The 14,903-nt window shown below is 39.3% G+C and overlaps 1 protein-coding gene across 2 annotated transcripts in view; it reads left to right on the top strand.

The window, feature by feature from the left end:
- Nucleotides 1-14,903, top strand: part of map2k5 (mitogen-activated protein kinase kinase 5) — a 55,058-nt gene that overhangs the window by 11,155 nt on the left and 29,000 nt on the right. For both annotated transcript variants that reach the window (XM_034576465.1, XM_034576473.1), the window contains exons 9-17: nucleotides 6,361-6,400; nucleotides 6,506-6,574; nucleotides 7,674-7,755; nucleotides 8,854-8,915; nucleotides 10,879-10,927; nucleotides 11,047-11,120; nucleotides 12,256-12,306; nucleotides 12,433-12,504; nucleotides 13,780-13,809. In XM_034576465.1, coding sequence (XP_034432356.1) covers nucleotides 6,361-6,400; nucleotides 6,506-6,574; nucleotides 7,674-7,755; nucleotides 8,854-8,915; nucleotides 10,879-10,927; nucleotides 11,047-11,120; nucleotides 12,256-12,306; nucleotides 12,433-12,504; nucleotides 13,780-13,809 — 529 coding nt within the window. The remainder of the gene's footprint in view (nucleotides 1-6,360; nucleotides 6,401-6,505; nucleotides 6,575-7,673; nucleotides 7,756-8,853; nucleotides 8,916-10,878; nucleotides 10,928-11,046; nucleotides 11,121-12,255; nucleotides 12,307-12,432; nucleotides 12,505-13,779; nucleotides 13,810-14,903) is intronic.

Here is a 14,903-nt window from a genome sequence, read left to right as displayed (position 1 = left end):
ATCCACAAGACTTTTTATTTTCATCCCTCTCGTTCCAACCACCTTTTTATTGTTGTCTGACTTTGATATAGTTTCATTAAAAGCCAATCTCTCATAGTTGTAGCAGGATGCTGATCAGTTTGGCACCAGAAATGGTTACACTGCACTGAGGGAGGCCAATATTGCAAGCCCAACATTTTCTCAGTCAATTTAGCCCAGCAAAAATAATCCATATGGTTTGGTAGGGACATTTTGATGGTTGAAAGGAGAAGAGAAAAAAAATACATTTGCAATAAATAAATCTGTGTTGAAGATTGTTTAATTTCATTCTTATTTAAATTCACAAATCTCTTATTTTCACTTAAATTAAAATAAGAAAATGTTCATCAATTTGTACCTGCTTTTTCAGGTTGGAATAATCAGGATAAGCATAAGAGCTCAAACTTATTTTCAACAACTTGAATATGAAGCCAGTGGAGCATTTCCCTGAACACTAATTCTAAGCAGGGTTTGAATATGTGGTGTTTTCACACTAAAGTGACAAAATATACTTAAAAACTGTGCTATTGATGGACCATAACACTTTATGTATAATAAGAAATTAAACAAAATGTTTTTCACTTGGCTAAGGAGGAAAAGTTGATCATGCCATATGGATAGGGGCTCTCTTACCTCTTCCCATTTACACAGTAAATACTTTAATGATGTGTTCAATACGGACAAAAGTGGCACAGTAATGTTTAGTTAAAATAGATTGTTTATTCTTCTAATCTAAATGGAAAGCTAATAGAAATGAGTGTTGTTGTTATCAAACAGAGAGTTCAGCGATGAGGGACTCATTTAGCAGAAGCTACGTTGTAGATAGTCTTGGATTCTTTAATATTGTTGCATCTTTCCAGACCTCATGTCTGAATGTTTAATCGACAGCTGCTTTGCAAAGCTGCATTCTTAAAATCTCATTTTGTTGCTTGTTTTCTTGTCTCATAGCCTAAAATCAATTGTTTGAAATCTTATTTAAAAGCAATTTGCTGAAGTTTTACCGTAATTTTCTGTTTCAGAAAAATACAAGTTTGTTCAGAACTGACGAAAAAAATGAAAAGGCTGAGTTTAAGTAAAGAAGGACATTTTGTCTGAGATTAAGATGAACTTTTGATCTCAGTTCCACAACTAACTGGGCTTTTTAAAACTAAACTGGTTGTGAGAGGTAGAAGAACTTCAAAATTGTGAATTTATAACAAAATTGGTGTTAATTGTGTGGCTGCCCTTGACATCAGCTCCAAGAAATTTCCATCAGTAACTGTTAATTGCTTCCCTGTTTCTTTTATTTTAATTATTTTGTCACAGTCAGGAGAGGCTCCAAATATTGAATATGTCTCTTCCCTTGACATTGCCTTTGATATGTTATTGACAGGTTGTCAGCTAGTTAAAGAATGATGACTCGCTGACCTCTGTGTTGAGTTGTATTCAGTTTGAATGGATTTTTCACTTTTAACAATTCTAGTTAACTTATTACAATTCACATCTCTCTTGAAACTCTTCTTTTTTCATGCCAAAAGTAAATTAACATATTTTAGGACAAAAACTGTGCCACAGCCATTAAGAGCATCAAAAGAATGAACCAGTCTTGCTTCACAAAAGCTTTATTATTGTGGGATTTATTTAAGTGTCTGCACCGAAAACAATATCCAGTCAGGTACATAAAGGGGTGACGTGGAGATTTAAAGTTTTTTTTCTATACAGAGATAAAAAGAAAAGGGCATTAAATCTATCAACATAGACTCCATATAAAGATCTGGTCCCTCCAATACACGCACTCGACCAATAGTGTGTCAGTCGCAGCTGTCAGTCATGATGTTTCATCCGTTTTCAGACAAACTAAATACTTGAACTAGCTAAAATGACAGAACTCTCTGCTAACTTGTCGGAGGTGGGGTTTATGACGCCTGCTGCAACCATCGAGATGCCTTGACTTCACCTTTGGGGAGCAGTCATGTCGTCCATCTCACATTGCGGTAGTGTGTCGCGGTAGTATCGCTGACCTTTGATTCTTTTACATTGAGATCTTTGATCAAGGCTGCATCACAAAGAAAGGTCTCATAGGGCAGGGCGGTAAGACGGGATGTGAGCTGTTCCTGACTAGCAACTTCCTCCATGTGACCACGACGGATTTTATTTCAGTTGGTGAATATTTATCACATATTCATGATAAATTGGCCAAACTGCATATTGTGTTTGTATAAGAACTGTACTCATGCAACGTTAAAAAATACTACTTGGGTTTATCTATTATGTAGACCAGCCATACCATACAAATATTTCTGTATTGAGCAGGAAATTGGCCATTGTTCCAAAAAAATACTGTATGCCTTTGCAGTACGCACCCAGAGGTTTCTTGCTTGCTTAAAAATCAATTCTCCATCCTCTTCAGCCTCTACCCTTTGGTCCAGCTTATATTAGGCTTATCACGTTGGAAAAGCACTACCAAAGGCTCCCCACCTTTTAACCTCTTAGCCCATTTATGACCCAGAGCCATTTAGACTCAATTGGATGTTACCAACACCTCAGCTCTCCATAGCCACACGCTGACCTGGCCATCCATCACTGTCGGCCTTTGTTTTTTATTACACACTCTCTCAGAGGTCCATCTTGTCCACCAATCTAACGGACTCTATGGCTTATAAATACAATAACAAGGACACAAAGGCTATTTTTGTGACTCATGGATCCGGCAGCGCAATTAAAACAAGCACATTGGCCTGACTGTGGCTGTGGTGACATCTACTTAGTAACCCAGAGCTGTTCCTTTGGTCTCTCAGCCCATTTTCTCCATTGATTTTGTTTGTTTTACCTCATTGATTAGACTGTATATCGAAGGGCTAATCCCTCTGGTTAACTGGTGGTAACTGAGTATCAAATATCTTTTTCAGTAATTGCTGAGGTTTTATTAAGTTCACAGAGACTGGCAGTCAACGTTTACTGTTAAATTAGCAATAATAAATAATGAGGTGTCCTAAAGTCATGCTGAAGACAATGCTAAATATAAGTACTTTTACTGTAACCATTCTTCCTACATGACAACATTTCAACTGGCAACTTGAACACTAAAAAATATTAGAAGTAGCATCTTTAGTATTTATTTTCGCTAAATAAACTTGAGTGATGGAAATAACTTGTTTTGTTTCAGTCGTCACAACTGGGCTAAATTATCAAATGGTTATGAGCCTGAGGGAAACCAAATCTGAACCCTGGGTGAAGAAAGGGCTAAAAATACATTCACTTTCAAAATCTTTAAAGTCCAACATTTATTAAATAACAGCCTCGAGGTAAATGATTATGAAAATGAAATGGTAGAATATTTACTATCCACTGGAGACATGATGTTTTAATCTGTTTTATTTAAATGGAACACAATGTGATGTAAAACGCACAGCACACACATGTGCCATGTGACAAACCATGGTTGTGTTGTCAATTCTATCTGATAGAATATAAATATACTTTTATAAACTTTTAACCTTGTTATTTGAGACTTTGAACCTTGCTGCTTGTAATGTGCTCCATATTTAGCTGTATTTTTCGTGCACATTCATGTCTGTCTGTGAATGTCTGGTTTTACATTTTCTGTGGCCAATCATAACTGTTGGGGGAGAGAGAGAGAGAAGCAGAGCAGCATCGTCCACGTGCCATTGTAAACGTACCACGTTAGCCCTGATCCAGGAGGCCAGTCTCTCTAACCCACAGCTCCAACTTCAGAGACATCGAGAGAGGCCCTATGAATACTGCATGATGGAGCTTTTATTACAGAGCGAGCTGGAGTGTAAATAAGATCCAGGCAATGGGGCACATTTACTGGGGTCAGATCAGGGGGAAGTGGCGGGGGGTAGGCTATGTAACCTTGTCCCCATGTCTCCCGCTGTCACAAGCCTGTCACTGTAACTCATACAGGGATGCTCTCCCCTGACTTGGTCAAGGACAGTCTGGGAGTAGAGCTTTAACCAAGCAGTCTTCACATTATATCTCCAGATCTGAAACATGCCTGGCCTTAAAACACATTTGTTTAAACCTAACTCATATCTGGCTTAAAATGACATTAATCCAGATGTATGTTACAGTTTGCCATTCACCCATTCACACACCCATTCATACAGTGCATCTATGGGCAGCACGTTTTTCTATGATGGGCCATTCAGGGTTCAGCATCTTGCCCAAGGACACTTCGGCATGCAGATAGAAGACTGGGTTCGAACCGCCAACGTTATTTTTGGCTTCCTTACACACCCACACAACCTGCCCTTTCAGTAGTTAACGTATCTACTCCCGTGATCGTGCCTCAATTAACATCTTCATCTTAATTAAGTGGCGGCAGTCATGCTTAACTGATATCGATTGTAGCTTAAAGGAAGACTGAGACGTCAGAATGGAAACAAGGCCATGGAAACAAGGCCGTCAGCCTTAAAGTGCAAAGAGCCCTCAAAACAGATCAGAAACACTCTTTGGGCAAAAACAAAAAACATTGTCCAAAAGAAGCTTAAATTATTTTTCTAATAACTTACTAACTTTTTCATTTTTGTGTTTTATGTGTTATCTTTTTAACAAAGTTTGTAATGTGGCGTGAAACCAACTGAACTTTGACACCTTATAAAAAAGTAGAGGTCTCTTAAATTTCAACTATTGTGGAGCTAAAACATGTGAAATACAAAATATATTTTTTGAGACTTTTTACGGTTCTCTGGGCAACATGAAATGTGAATGTCCATAAGTTGTATTATTTTTTCCTTAAAAAATTTTAAAAGTCTGTAGTTAGTGTGTGTGAACCACATCTCATGTCGAGTGGCGGCCAGCGACTAGTGTTAGTTCTAACTGTGGGTAATACCTGACATGGCACTAATAGGTGTCATTAATTAAAGGCCTTGGCCAGTTTAGAGGTGTCTGGCCGAAGAGCAATGCGATACTCCTAATCTAAGATACATTAATCACATCTTGAACCATACACATTTTCTCTGCAAGACCCACTGACAGGTGAGTCGCCAGGTATCACGTTTACTAAGCCTGCCTGCAAGCTAACCCTCCTGTGTGACGTACACTGCTCCCACCTCATCCCATCACCTGACAGCTGTTGGGCAGTATTTGTCCTTGAGGATTGTATGTTGAAAGGTCTCGAGGTATTGTCACTGGTGCCGTAAACTAACCTTCACCGGCTGTAACTAAAGCCGACGTTTGGCATTAAGGAGTTTGATAATTAAATCATTACGGGGACGGTCTGCGGCTCCTGCTTGACTTGCAATTCAAAACTCTGTCTGGAACAAGTGACAGGGCTGGCTGGATCTGGTTTTGAACACTGACCTTTAGTCTTTTTCACAGACCTGTTGAGTTTCTATTCCTTTTATGTCCTTTCATTATTACCTTATCACTTGATCTTTTCAACTTATACAGAACTTGCTCTGGTTCCATTTTAGTTTTATTTTGAAAGTACGGATGCTATTCAACCCATTCTAGGTCAAACACTCTGTCTCCAATTCACTTTTATTGTGCATTTGAATTGACAATCTTCGGGCCAGATCTGACAAATTTAGATTTAAGTGAAACTTTTGTTCATCTTTGACTGAGCAGATGGGAACAGTCTGGTGAAAAATACTCTGATAAACTGTGTTTGAAAATGTACAGTTTAGTTTTGCTCTGAATTCAATTCAATAACATCATCAGGGCAGTGGTGTTACATCTTTGAGGGCAGAGTCCCGACCAGTTTAACCAGTAGGGTTGTGTTCTGATGGGGAAAATGTGCTGCACTGTGCAGAAGTTTTAGATGCTTCAACTTAAAATTTTAATGTTTTCATTAATAATACAATGAATAGTTTCTTTAATCACTTACCAATATTTGTTTTGACAAACTTGCACAGTTTTGTAAGGTACTTGATAGGCAGGTTGTTCCAAACATTTTGGAGAACTTCCCCCCTTCTTTGGATTTAATCTCAGTGTCTTCTGTGTCTTCATTTGATCTCACACTGACTCCATGATGTTGACACCAGGGCTCTGTGGTGGCCACTCAATCTGCTGCAGGACTCCTCGTTCTGCCTGTTGCTGAAGATGGTGTTTCAACCCTGTGGCTGTAATGTTATGTGTGGGGTCGTTGTCTTGCTGCAGAATGAATGTGGGGTTGATCAGTTGCCTCCCTGGTGATATTTTGTGTGATATATGAGAATCTACTCATCTGAAATGCTGAAAACATTTACAAAATATTTAGTTATAATCAGAGACTGTACTTTTACCAAACTTAACCAGACAAAGTTTGGAGATTAAAACACAAAACACAGGGTACCACTTCTATAAACTCTAACAAATGGCTTGTCTCATATTATCTCCTTGTCCTCTTTGTCTCTTCAGAGCGTACCATATTCACGGCAAACGGGTGTTAGCTGTCAAGGTGAGAACTCCCTCCACGTTGAAATTACAATTGAAACAGCAGCAGAATGTGTTAGTGTTGTGTTTATTGAAAGTTGCACATTTTCTTCCCAATGTTGCACCACAGGTCATCCCACTGGATATTACGGTGGAATTGCAGAAGCAGATCATGTCTGAATTAGAAATTCTCTACAAGGTTCGTTTTGATTCATCTCTTCCTTATTAACAGAACAATTTCTCCTCCGTCCACTGAATGTTGCTGTGAGACCACATCTACATTGTTAATTAACCATGAGTCCAGATAATGAAGTGCTTACAGTGTAAGCCAGGGATCAGCGATACATGGACACACAGGCAGCATACACATGGACCGGGCACGTGAGGTTACTGAAGACCCTCTGTCAATTTATTTTTAGTATAAGGTTTTTTTCTTCTGATACACCTAATTGCATCTATACCGACTGTGAGATTTTAGTCATTGATAGATTTAAGTTGCAAGCCACAATGGTATGACATGGATTTAATAAACTTGGGTTTGACATCAAGTTTGATGTTTACAGATTGTAGAATTGATGAAGTCGTCGTAAGCTATATTCAGTAAACAAGAATAAAATCAGCATTCATCATCCATCTGCGTCACAATTCAGTTAAGTTGTGACGTTTGATATTTGTTTACTGGTCCAAACTCTGACGTTTTCAAAGATGCCACAACGCTGTGTGTGCTGTGATTGTGGATCTCAGATAGTGGAATCGATTAAATATGACGCAAAACAAAGTATTTCTTGGCCGGTGAATGCTAATGTTAGCTAGCTAGACTTAGCACAGAAGTAATACTGTCTGAAATTTGCGGATAGATCGTGACACGTGTTATCTTTGAACCATTTTGACACTGCAATGTAAGAGCCATGATTAAAGCCAGCGCCATATTTCTTTTACGCTGGTTATCTCTTATCAGGGGACAGGCAAAAATAGCATTGTGTATATCTACATTAAGACAAACAGACCCAAATGCTGTGAGCACGGAGACTCACTTAAACTGCTCGGCGGCCATCTTGGCAACAGCACCAGGCAGTTGTTTTGGGACAACATCTAAATGAATGTAGAGTGAAGCTTTTGAGCACTTTAAACATTCAGTTAAAATTTAACTTAAAATTCATATTTGTAGAATTCATTGCTTCTGTTGCATCTTGCTCAAATTCACAAAGAGGATAATTTATAAACCAGTTATTTTGTATCATGGATCATATTTTCTGAAAAGGCTTTAATTATCACATTGTCTCTTCTCTTGACCGCAGTGTGATTCACCTTACATCATCACTTTCTTCAGTGCCTTTTTTGTTGAGAACAGGATATCCATATGCACCGAGTTTATGGACGGTAAGTTTCTCTTCAGCTTATGCCACTAGATCATATGCTCTTTTTTTTCTTTGCTAACCACAGCTGTGCAGAAGTGACTTTTGGGAACAGCCCTCTGTCTCTCTGCTGCGTATCCATTTACACTTCTGCAGATCAGGAGAACATCTTATCTCTCTGAGCTGCTTAGCATGGCTGTGTGCTAAAAGCTACAAGGGCGTGATAAATCTTGACTTAAGTGCATTTGTAGGTGCGTTTGTATGTGTGTGCACAGACTGGTGAGAGATGGGGGACTGTTCGTGTTTTTAGGTGTGTGTGTTTGTCCGAGTGTGTGTTAATGGAGCGATTCCCTTGTTTCACACATTTGCGCCAGCTTGTCAGCAAAGTCTGTCTAACCTCTGAGCACACTCAGACTTTATGCAACTTTTTCAGTTGTACTTGGTCATTACAAATAATAAATTACAATTGAACGGCAAAAAGAAACATAAATAAATCAATTCATCATCTTATTTCTTCTTTTACTGATATGACAAACAAATGCAATGAATTTGTCAGCAAATAGAATTATAACTAGAAGAGCACTTGGAAGAGGACCCAAGGCCCAATAACTATTTCATGAACAACATCGATCGATCCAGAATTTAGTCTGGATCTGCACCAAATTTTACACACTTTTAGATATCAGTCATCCCAATATGTCTCTTTTTTCATCAAGATCCATGAATTATTCACTGGGAGATGAGTGAAAATGTCCAAAAAACACACCTCGCAATGTTCAAGAAAATAAAAAAAAAATAAAATCCTGCAGCCGCCTCTTGGTCCTGATCTGCTGCAAAATTTAATGGGTTCTTTCTCCCCCAATGGGTGGTTGTCTTAACCTCTAGCTATGAAATATATAAAAAAAATGAATGTCCCAAGTGCGTATACAGTTGTAGGAAATTTTTGTTGACCTACTATACAGCTGGATCCAGTTTTTTTTTTTGTGTGTGTAGTGTTACAACCTGCATGGCTAACATGCATTCAGCTTTGTGCCATGACAAAAAGGCTTTTAGGCAATAACTTAAAAAAAAATTGCAAAGCTATGTCATGATAGTGTTTTAATGAGTAATGTGTCTTTTACAGGTGGTTCTCTGGATGTGTACAAAAGAATTCCAGAGCATGTGCTGGGGAGGATCGCAGTGGCAGTAAGTTCTCAACAAATACTAGTACTCCAGATTAGTGGTTTGATGACTGAGTTAAAAGGTTTTTAATAAAGAGGTGTCTTCTGATATTTGTCTTCTGATATTTACAAAAACATTCATTATTATTTAAATTTTCATAGTTTGATGGTCCAGTTTTCACTATGACCTGTTCATATGTCGGATGCAAAACTATTCTGAAGGAGAAAAATACAAATTTTATTAATGACATAAAAGAAGAGAGAAGTGTGAAATTTTCAATTAGCCTCTACTGGATGAAATGATGGACAAAGTCCGTGTGTTCCCCTCATCCTCCCCACTCTTCCTCTCTCCCTCCTTTTCTACTCAGATAAAACTAGCATTTTGATTTGAACGGCCTTGAAGTTGATAGATGCACGTCTCCTTTCCACACTCATTACCCTTCTCCTGTCTTCACCTCCTCCTCTCTTTCTCCCCCCTTTAACTTTGTCCGTAATCAAGCAATGACAGCTATTTAGTCAGTGTTATTTTTAATTCACAGCTTTCCCTCCTTTCCACTGTCACAGTTGTTAATTATCACAGAAGGATAGGCACCCAAGAGGGTGAGTGAGTGAAGCTGCACACATCAGTTGTTGCACTCGCACCTTTTGAGGCAGCAAGACTTCACAGAGCTTTTGTGTTTTCTTAATTTTATCTCAGAGGTTGTTTTGCATCAGGGATGGATGACAGGAGACGAGAGGCTAGAATCAGCTTTCAAATCCCTTGGAAAAAAACATTACCAACACAAAGCAGCATAAAAATATTTGGAAATGAGTAATGTTGAAAAAAGATACAATGATTTATCCAGGCGGGTGGAGCCAGCAGGAGACTTGTTAGGGCTGCACAAAGATGAAAGTCTCCTTCCTCTCCCACCCAAAATAATAAATCCACCTGGTGTCTCCTCCCTGTTGCACACTTTACTTTTCCAGGGCGAGGCAGCAAGAAGACGTCTTCACTGGTAGAAATAATTTCAATGCAAAGGAGACTTTCTCAATACCAAGGTCCAAACTCGTAGCTCCTGTCTTGATCCTGTAGAAAGACAAATCGACACAACATTTTGTGTAGTCTTAGTACATCGACCACCCAAGCTCACTTAAATAGCAGAGATGTAAACCTATGTTCACCAGAACAGCCACTCTCTTTAGACCTTGACTTCCCCCTGATATCCCGTCCATGAAACCATGGCCAGAAGCACAAGCAGGTTCCTCTGCTGATGGAAGCCATCAGTCTAAGGGCCCGGTCACACATACGTGAATGAGGGTCAAGTTCACCAAAGCTGAACTCCAACGCGAAGCCGAGCTGCGATTTGCACAGGAAGCAAATGTTTTCTTCCTCCTGTCGCTTGCACAGATTATAAGTGAACATGAGACAAAGGAGCGCCGCTGGAACATTTGCATATTTGTGCCTGTCCTCATTTTCCAGAACAACTCTGACTCTATAGCCCATTCTTTAATAGCGCTGTCTAAAACAAGTGTAGACCAGAGCAGCCACGATACCATAACTCTCTGCAAGTCTATTTTAAACAAGTAAATCGACTCAGTTTCCTTCTAAATGTGAAGTTTCAAAACTGACGAACATTTCAATTCCAGTTTACAGAATTTCATAGGAAGATAAATCAGTTTGGAATCACGCAGTGGCCCTCATGTATGAAAAGGGCAGCATTAGTCCTGACTGCCAATCTGAGGGAAACAATACAACATTTAACACACAGGTGAAACAGTGCAAATGACGGTAGACTAAAATCAAATTTATGTTTATTCTAGATAAAGGTCAAGGCCATTTATGTTCCCAAGTAAAATGTATCTGTCTTAAAGTAAAGTAGAAACATGTTGAGTGGAGGTAATCAGCCACATTAACCACGTTTGTTAATTATTCATCTAAGTGTGCTGGTTGAATGTTATTGAATGTATGAAATTACTGTAATATATTGTTTTGTCACCTGTGCCTCTAGGTAGTCAAAGGCCTGACGTATCTGTGGAGCCTGAAGATACTTCACAGGGGTGAGTAAGGTGTTGCACGTTGGCTTGTTATTTACAAAAAAGAAAGAAAGAGCAGAGTAGATAAAGACAGGCTGCAGAGTGCTGATGTCGCAGTTCTATCAAGCAGTTTGTCTCCGCAGATGTCAAGCCGTCCAATATGCTGGTGAACACCCGAGGACAAGTCAAGCTCTGTGACTTTGGTGTCAGCACACAGGTAAACTGATTTGTTTGTGTGACTTTGGTTGAGAGAAAGACGAGAGAAAGGATGGAATATGAAAGAGAGAAGAAAAACCATTGTCAATGGATGCTTCTCCACAGACGTGTGCGGTGCGTGTGGGGCTCTGTGTGCATATGGTCAATCTGTCAATCACCACATTCATTTTCAACTCTAAGCATGAGCACTATCCCAGGGGTCTTCCTATCACATTAACTCCCCACCCACCTCCATTGTTCTGCAGCCTCCAAAAAAAAACCTTGTTATAATTATGACCCGCACACACAACGGCAAAGCCTCATTGATATGTATTCAGTAGATGTGGGGACCGCGTTGGTGGCAGACAATAGCTTAGTCATTGTGTGTGTGTGTGTGTGTGTGTGTGTGTGTGTGTGCGTGTGTGTGTGCGCGCGCGTCGGGGGGGCAATGTGTGTTTGTAATGTAATCATCAGGGACAGACCTTCAGCGTACCCCAAAACATCCACCCTGAGGACACTCTTCCTTTTCAACACACACACACACACCACCCACCATCCCCCCTTACGCAAATTGTTATTCATTTTTTACCTTCACTTGCATGGAAGCTTCAAGGTGAATTTTACACCCTGTGTGCGTGTGTATGCGTACGTGCTATTTTAACTCAGTATTGTTTATCTCTATTTCAAACCTAAACACTCTCCCTCCCTCTCTCACACTTTGTAGGGCATTTAAAAACAGCCATAAGGGAACAGACTCTCATTATCACAGTCCTGTCATTGATGGCATGTGCCATTGTGTTCTCACACACACACACACACACACACACACACACACACACACACACACACACACACACACACACACACACACACACACACACACACACACACACACTAATGTCTCCTTGTCTTACTCCTATTCCCTTGTGCGGGGGGTTGCAGCCCAAAATATCAACCTGACATGTCAATACATTTAGGTAATGTAAGTTAGTTTTAGCCCCCACCTTCTTTTTTTTTTTATTCCCTAACACAGAGCAGTGACATAATGAGTCTTAAACGTTATTTATCAGGGTTGTTTGCTTAAGGTTGCCTGAATATTTCTGAATGTCTATTAACATGCAGCTTAATTATTCACTGTTTTTCAATTCCACTTGCAGTTGGTGAATTCTATCGCCAAGACGTATGTAGGAACTAACGCATACATGGCAGTGAGTTACCCATTAATCTCAGTCTTAAACCGTTTTAAAGTTGTACTAGAGAGAAAATAAGTTATTAAAGGAGTCTGAGTCTCTGACTGTCCTGTTCTGATGTTTCTTTTTCCTCTTGCTCCACAGCCGGAGAGGATATCAGGAGAACAGTATGGTATTCACGCAGATGTGTGGAGTTTGGGAATCTCGTTCATGGAGGTACGATTGGCACATTTTTGGAGAGGAGACTAAATTGTAGTTCTAGTTTATTTAATTTTTATTTTGCACAGTTTGATCTCAGGCAGTTAAAATACATCCAGTAGATCACATTGTACGTCTGGTGGCTGATGCTCATTAGGGTTAGGGCAGCATAAGTGTGTTGGTGTGTCCATGTGTGCGTCAGTATCTGTTCATCTCTCCCCATAGTGTTGATCGAATGCTTGACTGACACCCTGCGTTTTTCGAATCACATTTTAATTTCAGTATTACACTTCCCTGGTCTCTTGTCCTCCCACTGACACTATTGATTCTCCATCTGTCCCTGTCCACAGCTCTCCCTCCGCAGTATAACAGATGATGTGGGCTTCTGCCTCGCCTTTGTTTGTCAATAATGTTATATCATTACAATTATAACAATAATGGATGAGTTCACACAAAAGGAGCCACGTCAAAATTATTGACACAATCTCCGCGTGATAAAGATAGAGTTTTATAGGAGTGGACCTCCTGGCCCCCTTCTCTTTAGTTCTAGCTGTGAATGTGTGCATTAAGCTAAATGAAACGTCTTGGAAGTCCCACTCAATGTGGATTGATCTTTAGCCTACCAGTTGGTCTATTTATGTTCAAGGAAGGACGGTGAGTGTTTTGACATTTTAATAACTTAATGTTGCCAATAAGCTGCCCTTGACCATGATGAAAAATGTCCACCCCAAGTGAATTACCAAATGTCAGGGAGAGCTGTCGCCCAGCCCCCCTCAGCCAGAGTAACAGACACACACTCATTACATACAACTATCCTACAATCCTGCCCTCCTTCTCTTCATCCCTTTATTTTGTTCCCTGCAGGTGGTGATCGTGGGGGGGTTATTAACTAATAGCTGATGTTGTTTGATGAGGTAGTGTTATCAGCGGGTGGGCACTAAGCTTACCTCAAAGACTGAAAGTCTCAAATTCTGCACGCATCAGTGGCTTTAGCAGCATTTTCCTGCTGCATCTACAGTAAGACACCAGCGAAGGAAGACACGTCTACAATAATGCACGTGTACTTATATTGTATACACAGGGTGGTTTCTGTATCAGGAGAACCTGTGTAGTCTAATGTAGTCAAATCCGTAGCCACACATGAAATTCCACAGTGTTGCCTCAACTCTGAGGCCATTGTTTCTTGTCTTGTTATCATGTGGTGCAATATATTATCAGGGATTGATAGTACTTTCATGTTTAAAAAAATTATTTTATAGTATTTTGTAACACTTACTCTTTTCTTTCTCACAGTTGGCACTAGGCATGTTCCCCTATCCACAGGTGAGTTATTTTCATTTATAAATCTCTCTACCTAAATATCCAGACTCAAAAAGGAGCCTGTGTTGATTCTTCTTGCAGGAAATGACTTTTAGTTTTAGTAAAAATGTCCTCAGTGATTTATCCACAGTGTTTATGATTTTTTTATTTTTTAAATGTGGTATTATTAATAGTGAAAATAAGATTTAATCAAAAAAACAATTTCACTAGTAAATTATTTCTGTCATGAAATTTTCTGATGATTCCAAACTTTGGACGTTGTCAAAAATATTTGGACATTTTGCTCTCACCATTACATGAGGCACTAATTCACGGTTAGTTACTAAAATTTGTCGACCTCACAAATCATTTTCAAAGATGCATTGTACATCAAATGAATTCAGTCAGTAAATAACTCAGTGACATAAATTAAGTACAAAATCTTTAAGCATCATTATAAAACTTTAAATGTTTAAAAGGATTTGGGTTTATATTTTTTCCCTCCATTACACAAAGTTAAAATCCTGCTCAAATGTAATTGCCGACCACAGAAGTGACTTCCCAATCCCATCAACTCTTAATTAGGCCTTTAAGATGGGTTTATCTCCCCAATCCCTAGCTGAGCTTTCTGAATCTGGTTACCTCAGGTTACCTCCTGGCCACGAAACGTTAAGAGGAAGATTTGATCTCATAAAGAGTCTATTCTCAAAACTACGGAGTGATTGTGTTGAAATCTAACTTTGAAAACCTTCATTATGTCACTTAAAAGTTGGGATTTTTATTTTATACTATATTATGGTATCGATTAATGTGACATCCCCACTAGCTGCAATTTCTGACTTTGTTTCGTTTGATTAGCAACAAAAAAAACGTTTTAAATTCTATATGTTTCGTGTGTTGACACATAAGATAATTCTACCACAGGCTTAATGAGTGCAACACTTGAACTGCTCCTTCTGTCAAATAAAAGTTGATTGCGGTTGATTACAGAAGAAGAGTCTGATGTAACCACTGTACTCTTTGCTCAGGGATTGCCTCAGTGGCTGCTTATTTTCAGTGAGCCAATTATTCTTCCTGGTAAAGAGGAAACCAATCTACTCAATGTTGGAGTTTGATGT

Source organism: Hippoglossus hippoglossus, chromosome 3 (genome assembly GCF_009819705.1).
Source record: "Hippoglossus hippoglossus isolate fHipHip1 chromosome 3, fHipHip1.pri, whole genome shotgun sequence".
Lineage (NCBI taxonomy): Eukaryota > Metazoa > Chordata > Actinopteri > Pleuronectiformes > Pleuronectidae > Hippoglossus > Hippoglossus hippoglossus.
The sequence above is the reverse complement of the archived record's forward strand: the minus strand, read 5'-3'. Positions and strand labels throughout refer to the sequence as shown.